The sequence below is a fragment of the Penaeus chinensis genome, chromosome 18, assembly GCF_019202785.1.
Source record: "Penaeus chinensis breed Huanghai No. 1 chromosome 18, ASM1920278v2, whole genome shotgun sequence".
NCBI classification, from domain to species: domain Eukaryota; kingdom Metazoa; phylum Arthropoda; class Malacostraca; order Decapoda; family Penaeidae; genus Penaeus; species Penaeus chinensis.
The window spans coordinates 5,724,280-5,733,273 of record NC_061836.1 but is presented as its reverse complement, the minus strand read 5'-3'; the positions used below and the strand labels follow the sequence as shown (position 1 = coordinate 5,733,273).

Sequence of the window (8,994 nt, the reverse complement as noted above, 5' to 3'; positions counted from 1 at the left end):
AAAAATATACAAAAACAGAAAAAATAAAGATATATGAATCACTGAATCTAAAAATCACCTCAAAGAGAAGAAGAGATCTGGTTATTAAATGCTTTTCCTTTTTTTTTCCCAAACCTCACAGAAAGTAAGAAAAGAAAAAAGCCAGGCCTGCCCCTCAACTTCTGCCTATGGTACCTCGCTGGTTAGAATTGTGTTCAGTTTGGACCAGCCACACTCATGCTCGTCAATACTAGTATATATACAATTGAAATTATTTACATAATGTATTGATTAGGATAACATTGTTTTTTTTTATATGATCTTTCAGGATCGCAAATTCGATTTTTTTTAATAATGGTGAAACTACAGAACAAGAAGAAAAAAAATTATATATATATCAGTTTTTTTTCTTCTGTATGTTTCGTTTTACATTTTTTTTAAAAAGTCTCATTTGCGAAACGAAATGAATGAACATTACCCCAAAACATACTTATTAGTAATTACAAGTATACTAACAAAACAATTTATTTCTTACTTTACATGAAAACAGTAAAAAGGTAAAATAAGAAGCATTTTATATAATTACAATAAATGGACATCAATGATTTTTTTTTTGTATGTGGGGGAGGAAAATATATTCATATTTATATATATATATATCATAAAAGAGCAAAAGAGGTCACAAAAAGGGTAAGAAATGCCGTCACCAGCGTTCACAGGTATTACGAAACAGCAAACAGATAAAAAAAAATATATGTATATATATGTATGTGTTTGTGACAACTATAGCATCAAAAATAAATAAATATTATCAAAGCCTTCTTGAGCAAATAAAATCACTTTCCTCAAGCTATTTGTGACCTTCTTTGCTTTACATTTATCATTATTACATAATGTTCATTTTTTTTTTACAGAGAAAATAGTAGGCACCAAAATGGGTGGCAAAAGAAAAAAAAATAGTCCACCCTTCTGAACAAATCGAGCGTCCCCATTTTCTTTTCCAATTTTTTTTAGCCAATTACAAAAGCACCTCTGAAAATTAGAGGCAATTGCGTAATCATAAATGGCAAACAACCATTTTTTTGGCCTTACACTCTTGGTCTCTAGTGTAGAGAGCAAGCACACAGTCAGAGGTAAAAACACAACTGAAAAATATATACCTTTTTCTTCTAAATCATACTTCCCCCGCCCTTTTTCACTGTTGCTTATGCTATGCGCAGTGACAAAGGGCGTGTGTTCTCAACGGCTAAATAACAAGATTATTTCCAAAAAAAACAAGAGTTGGAAAAAAAGTACAATGAAATAGAATTGGGGAAAAAAAACGGAAAAAAACATGACTATATTTTTGCAGTCAAGCCCGATATTTGGACAGTACAGCCCGACATACGTGCCTTGACCTAGCGACTCTATACACTACTTGATTTAGCACAGTTTACCCATCTTGTTCAAGTAACCGAAGAAAACGGAGAGGGTCGTAGTCAGCGGACTTTAGGAACGCCACAGAGAAGTCACAATCTTGACGTAACAACGCGATTGACATCAGTCTGACAGCACCGATTGAGTGACATCTCTCAGGAGACACCTCACGAGAAGAAGCTTCTGGAAGCTGCTCTGCTCGAAGTGGCCTTGGAGTGGTGGTCGCTCATGTCGCTTAGCGAATCGGTGTCCTGTGGGAAAAGATGGGGAGAAAAGGTGGAATTAATAACAAGACTTTAGCGCCATGTTGATCCCTGAGCGTGGGTACGTTTTTGTCATGTTTTTCCACTTTCTTTTCTTTTCATCTCTTTTTCTCTTTATTCTTTTCTTTTTACTGCTACGGTTATCATTCTTCGGTGTCTTCTCTGTCCTGCTTCAGCCTTTCTTCGTGAGGATATTGGTCGGAAAGTAACAAAAGCAAGGACGTGAAGGAAAGTGAAACACTCCCAAATTTCTATTAAATATCTCTGACAAACACAAGAGCAAATAGCTAAGTTAGAAGTCATACAAGAGCGAATATGAACGAAAAGTAAAAAATATATATATATTTAAGACTAAATGGCCCAAAAAGAGGAGGCAGTTACAAGGAAAGACCGTTGTTCATAAACCAAGTCAATGAGTTAATTTAAGAGGCAATGATGTCAGGAATTAGACCGACCGTTATTTTCGTCAAATAAAACATGTCAGGAGTTACTTTATATAAACTGATAGAATTAAATCTTTAGTCACAATTATTAGTAAAAAGGGACCAGGGAATGTGTGTGTGTGTGTGTGTGTGTGTGTGTGTGTGTGTGTGTGTGTGTGTGTGTGTGTGTGTGTGTGTGTGTGTGTGTGTGTGTGTGTGTGTGTGTGTGTGTGTGTGTGTGTGTGTGCAGATATTATATATATATATATATATATATATATATATATATATATATATATATATATATGTATATATATGTATATATATGTATATATATGTATATATACATACATATATATACACACACATACAAGATTGAGCTCTTATAAATGCAATCCTAAAAACAAACAATCAATCTGTCTTCCTGTTAACCTTAAGTCAAGAAGAAAAAAGTCTCTCGCAAGGGTTACACACAAGCAGCCAGTCAAACAGCACAAGTCACCTCACACACATTACCCAGGAGAGAACCACCCAAAGAGACGCAGGCAGGCAAAAAGGTGCATGCACAAGTCACTTACACGAACGGGTCTGTATAGTTCTGTCTGCGGATAAACTAGCGTAGATCCCCCGTCACGTTCTGCCATCGTCTGGTGCTCCTACAGGTTGCGAGAGGGAGAGGTGAGGCGGGGAAGGTAGGTGGGGAGAGGGGGAAGATAGGTGTGGGGTGGGGAAGAGATAGGTGTTGGAGGGGGGGAGACAGGGGTGTGTGTGGGGTGGGAGGGAAACAGGTGTGTGGGTGTGTGTGGATGGGGGGGGGGGGAGACAGGTGGGTGTGGGGGAAGACAGGTGTGGGAAAGACAGATAAGTGTGGGGGGAGACAGGTGTGGCATTGTGGGGGGTGAGCCAGGTGTGTGTGGGCGAAGACAGGTGTGGGGGAGAGAAGTGAGGGTGTTTTCTATTCTTTGAAAAAGGAGATGGAAACCGATTTTTTTCCTATTCGTTTTATGTTTTTCTCGTTATTGAAACAATATCCTAATAATCATTATCATAATCATTATCATTATCATCGTCATCTTCACTATCATGAGTATTATTAGTATTCTAATGAAATACTCATTAGTATTAATCATAACTGTTTAATCTAAAGAATCAAGTTAGACTGTCCGTTATATTTTTATCTATCTATTTATCATCATAATCCTTATTATCTATTTTACATCTATCAAAAAATAGACTAAATCCGAGGTGGATTTTAGCTTCAACTTCGTTTAATGATCAATGTGACTTTGTATGTCCTTTTCATTATCTCTTCATTTTACTTTAAAACAATTGATTGTGTTTTCTTTACGACTCCGTTTCCATCTTCTATCCCAAGTGTTGAAAAGTATGTATGTAAAGGCAGATCTAAAGTGCTTCTGATAAATTCGTGTGTCAGTCGAAAGGTCTAAGAACGAATGAAAGTAAAAAAAAAAAAAAAAAAAAAAAAAAAGAGAACTCTCGAAGAAAAAAATAAATAAATAAAGAGATATACACACTATTTTTTTTTTAAAGTTTTACATTTGCAACTGTCTGGAATAAATCTATAGGTCGAAATTTATAATCTACTTTAACACTAAAGTCTCATCTATTGAAGGAATTCTACAAGGTCTAGGAAATTAAAAACTTCTATAGTAGCTACTGTTACCACAAGGATGAATACTGATAAAGAAAAGTGTCATGCAATTTATAAGATCGTAATTAGGATGATCATTTGCACACGTTGAACAGGCAAGGACTGTAACTTCACTTTAAACAGTGACTTTATCAACACTAACATTATCAATACTAGCATTTCCAAACATAGAGATGTGAATGTCCTATTAGGTAAGAATCTATTTGAAGAAAGGTCCAAGATTACGGAAAGTGAGTCTATTGATAAGGTCCAGTCAAGCTGAAGACGAGATATGAATGAACATCATCAGCATTATCTGTTTGTCAATCAGTCCGCCCAACTGCATCATTTTTTTTTTTTTTTTTTAAATTCCTGTTTCTTTTTTTCTTTTTTTTTTATCTATCATCTTCTTGTCGAATTCGCCTCCATGTACTTACGTCAGAAATGTGTTGGGAAGACAGCGCTTTCGAGGAGTAGAAGCTGTCAGGGCCCACGGTTCTAACGGGCGGCCTGACTGTCGTTTCGTCGTAGGATCTGGCTTCACTCCTGGGAGAGAAAGGGATTAAGTATTAGGTGGCGTTTCCTTCGTTGGTGATAATATGCTCGTTTGATTTTCCGCTTTGAGACGGGGACAATTACTGTAGGAAGATAAAAAAGGGCTTTTACAAGGTCCTAAAGTGAGATACAAAATACCAATACAAATAAAAAGTGCTTTAACAAGGTCTTCAACTGAGACATGCAACATGAAATTTAAGAATAAATCAAATCAAATTAGCTTTGACAAAATCCTAAATTAAGGTATCCAAAATAAAAACAAAGACTAAATAAAAGTGCTTAAAACAAGGTCCTAGACTATGTTGAAACCCCGGGCCTCACCTCTCCCCGTCGTGCCTGAAGGAGAAGTTGACCCCGAACTCGGAGTGGAGGTCGTGGTTGCTGTGGTGGAGCCTGTCGGAGGACCTGGAGCGCATGGAGCCCTGCGGGAGGTGGTGGTGCAGGAACGTGTCCGTGAGTCGCTCGCGGGACTGCGACCTCGAGCGGTTGATGCGCGCGTGGCTGGAGTGGACGGAGGCGGCGGTCAGGCTCTCCCTCCTGCTGCTGCGCCCGTGGTGGCTCGGGGCGATGGAGGCCGTCGACGGCTCCAGCAGGTCCACGTACGCCTGCTGCGACGCCGCCAGGTCAGAGCGCGCGTCGGCGCCGATCATCACGCGCGGCTCGCCGTTCTCGCCGCGGCTCACGACGGAAGGGCGGCGCGGCGCGGGGCCCTTCACGCGCGGGATCAGCTGAGGGCGAGACGGACTCGTCAGGGACTGAGAAGGCGCTTCGGGTGTAAGGTCAGGTTCCCTCCACGTTCAGTAACCCTCTCATCCCCCTTCACTCTCCTCCTCCTTTCACCCCATTCCCTCTCCCCTTCCCTTTCTCCTATCCACTCTCCTCCCTTTCACCCCAGTTCCCTCCCAGTCTCCCCCTCCCTCCTGCAACCCCCCTCACTTATTTCCCTCTCCAACCCCTCCCATCCAACCCCCTCCCCCCTCCCTTATTTCCCCCTCCAACCCCCTCCCCTCCTTCCCTTTTCCCCTCACCCCCTCCCCTCCTTCCCCTTTCCCCTCTCCCCCTCCCCCCAACGTACCACGGGAGGCAGCGTCGTGTGGAGTCCGACGGAGCGGTCCTCGGCGAAGGAGGTCCGGGACTGCCTGCTGGCACTGATGTCCGACCTGGGGGGCCTCGGGGGGCGCTGGGGCTTGTCCTGCGGCATGGGCGGGGGCGGAGGCTGCGGGGGGGAGGGTGCGTCAGAAGGTGCAGTGAGGTAGGTATTTTGGCAATATTATTAGTCGTTATTACTATCATTATTATTATTATTATTATTATTATTATTATTATTATTATTACTACTACTACTACTACTATTATCCTTATTATTACTGTTATTATTATTATTATTATTGTTATCATTATTATTACTATAATTATTATCATCATATTCATTATTCACCATAAATATATATATATATATATATATATATATATATATATATATATATATATATACATATATATATACATATTTATATATATATATATATATTTTCTTTCTTTTTTTTCCTTCTCAAACTCCTCCCCTCACACCCACCATGAACGACGTGGGCGGCGACCGCGGGCGTTCGGCCGAGCTCTCGGAGGAGGTTTCGTGAATCATGGCGCGGCGGTCGAGGGTGCTGCCCATGCCCGCCCCTCTCGCCCGGAGGAACGTGGGCGCGCCGGTCATCTGAGGAGGAAGGAGGCGGTTAAGAGTGGGCGTGGGGAGAGGAGTGGGGGAGTGGGGAGGGTGGGGTGTGGGGGTGAGTGGGTATGAGCATGTGTGTGTGTCTGTGTGTGTGTGTGTGTGTGTGTGTGTGTGTATGTATGTATGTGTGTGTGTGTGTGTGTGTGTGTGTGTGTGTGTGTGTGTGTGTGTGTGTGTGTGTGTGTGTGTGTGTGTGTGTGTGGGTTGTGTGGGTTGTGTGGGTTGTGTGTGTGTGTGTGTGTGTGTGTGTGTGTGTGTGTGTGTGTGTGTGTGTGTGTGTGTGTGTGTGTGTGTGTGTGTGTGTGTGTGGGTTGTGTGTGTGTGTGTGTGTGTGTGTGTGTGTGTGTGTGTGTGTGTGTGTGTGTGTGTGTGTGTGTGTGTGTGTGTGTGTGTGTGTGTGTGTGTGTGTGTGGGTTGTGTGTGGGTTGTGTGTGTGTGTGTGTGTGTGTGTGTGTGTGTGTGTGTGTGTGTGTGTGTGTGTGTGTGTGTGTGTGTGTGTGTGTGCGTGTGCGTGTGCGTGTGCGTGTGCGTGTGCGTGTGCGTGTGCGTGTGCGTGTGCGTGTGCGCGTGCGTGTGCGTGTGCGTGTGCGTGCGTGTGTGTGTCATTGTTTACATCTACTGTATTTCATATATTTTTTACTTTGTCTGCAACTCTTACTCTGCATGGAATTCTCAACATATTAATCAACATTCTACCACTTATCAATAACATCACCATCACTACTACTACCATTATCAACATTCACCATCGCTATCATCACCCTCATCTAGCATCTTACCTGTCCGAGCTTATTCCTCGTGTTGCGTCTTGCTCTGAGGCAGCAGAGGACGAGGCACAGCATCAGCAGCATGATCAGCAGGGAGCCCACAGTCACCAGCACGATCAGCAACACTAAGAACACGAGATATTATTAGGTTCTAAGTTTTAACGTACGTGCTAGGCCCACTGTGAGTACTTGTTGGATTGTTTTTTTTACTCATAGATGGCTACACTTGTACTAAGTTACCAATGGGCCGGTTAGGAGTACTGCCTGTCTCGCCCGTTTACCCTTTTCTTTGATTTACGAAGATATTTTACGTTATCTTATTTTGCTGTTGCTAATGTTTATGACATTGTAGTAATTATGATGTTTATAATAAGAATAACACCATTGATATTCGTAGCACTAGTAAAAAATACGTAATTAAGTATCATGGGTTCTAGGTTCCGAGTACGACAGGTTGTAGGTTTTAAGTAATTTAGTTTCTAAGTTCTAAGTATTAATGGCTCTGGGTTTTAAGTAATGTAGGTCCAAAGTTCCAAGTACTGTAAGTTCTATGTTTCAAGTACTGCAAGTTCTATATTTTAAGAACTGTAGGTTCTAAGCTTTATTTATTGCATGTTCTAAGATCCAAATACAGTAAGTTTTAAGTTCCAAGTGCTGTATGTTTTAGGTTCCATATTCCGCAACGTACCTCTAAGGTTGATCTGGCACTGTTCGCCGCTGAACCACTGGAGGCAGCGGCACCCGTAGGAACCGTCAGCCATCTCGACGCACTCTCCTTGGAAGTTACAGAAGGCGCACTGCTCTGTCTGGACTGTGAGGGGAGGAGGGGAGGAGGGGAATCAGAATGCGAAGGGAAGGAAAATGGATGGCTAGAGGTGTATATCTCGGTTTGTTTATCATTGCGTGTGACAGTATTGAGGTGTGTTCTTTTAAGTTCTTGTCGATACGTCTCATTCGGGTAAAGTGAATTACCTATCTGAATAAAATGAAAACAAGAAGGGAAAAATCCTGAGGAAACACGGCGAAGGGTCTACCGTCGTGCACTACAAGTCGTTCCCGCACGTACCAGCACACTGCCTGCCCGGCATGTCGTCCATGTCCTTGAAGCCGTCCTTGCAGGCGCACAGGAAGGAGCCGAGGGTGTTGAAGCAGTGGGCCTTGTCGGAGCAGTCGTTGTGGTCGACCGTCGAACACTCGTCGAAGTCCTGAGCCGCCAACACCGACACCGCGCGGTTGGCGAAGAGCTCGGTGCCGCCCAAGGAGAAGTTGGTGTTCCTCAAGGACGACTCGAGGGCCTCCTTCACCACCGATTCGCTGATGATCTCCTCCTCGTACTCGGTGCCGTCGGCGTCGCCCCGAGCGATCTCCACCTTGACTTCGGCTATCAGCCCGTGGTCCTGCAGGCGAGGGGGACACGCAAAGAGGATGATTTAACGTGACTGATTTAATATTAGGTTCATTTGCATAACATTAGCCTCATGGGAAGCACAAACACTCAGAAATATATGTTTAAAAAGTACGCTACCACACCCCACCCCCAAAAAATACAACAATACCACATAACCACCAGCGACGTGCCACCAGCGACGTGCCACCAGCGACGTGCCACTCACCATATTTCCCACAGAGGCTGGCATCACGGTCTCCTTCGTATCCATGAACTTGGTAATGGTAGCGGCGTGGTAGCGAGGCGCCAGGTGAGAGCCGAGCATAGCCTGGTCGATGCCGAAGGTGGCTTCGTTGGAAAGCTCAATGGTGAATGGGTGCGAGGCGTTGCGTAAGAGGGAGTTGTAGATCAGCTGATCGTTGCTCACGCGGTCGAGCAGGATGTGCACGTTGTAGGCGGCCGATGCTGCAAAGAGAGAATTGCATTGCGTTGTGAAACTTATATTTGATTTTGATGTAATGTGTCAGATTTAGTTATGTTTCGATTGTATTAATTGTTTTAATGCTGTGTAAATGAATCGTTTTTGTCTGGTTGTTATACAAATGCATTATTAACCTACAAGAAGACAATATATACTCCGATACGTTCAATTTCTAATTATAAACTCATTTGAGCTTATACAGATATTTTTCATACCAGCAAGCGAACCAATTAACGTCAAATTATTTGTTAAGATAATGTATGCAACAAATAAATACAAACGATACCCTCTGACACTTACGTTTGCATGCATCAGCGCTGCCTCTCCTGGCGTAGCCCGCTCGG

At 42.9% G+C, this 8,994-nt stretch overlaps 1 protein-coding gene across 1 annotated transcript in view; it reads right to left on the bottom strand.

Annotated features, from left to right (window-relative positions):
• Nucleotides 1-421: 421 nt before the first annotated feature.
• LOC125034829 (mucin-17-like) overlaps nt 422-8,994 on the bottom strand; it is a gene marked incomplete in the record, with an annotated part of 133,437 nt that continues 124,864 nt past the window's right edge. The window contains 11 exon segments of the mRNA XM_047626832.1: nt 422-1,646; nt 2,659-2,736; nt 4,169-4,277; nt 4,608-5,014; nt 5,362-5,502; nt 5,863-5,997; nt 6,795-6,907; nt 7,471-7,593; nt 7,849-8,179; nt 8,396-8,634; nt 8,951-8,994. The exon segment at nt 8,951-8,994 is cut by the window's right edge and continues 3,344 nt beyond it. Of these exon segments, the coding sequence (XP_047482788.1) occupies nt 1,563-1,646; nt 2,659-2,736; nt 4,169-4,277; nt 4,608-5,014; nt 5,362-5,502; nt 5,863-5,997; nt 6,795-6,907; nt 7,471-7,593; nt 7,849-8,179; nt 8,396-8,634; nt 8,951-8,994 (1,804 nt within the window).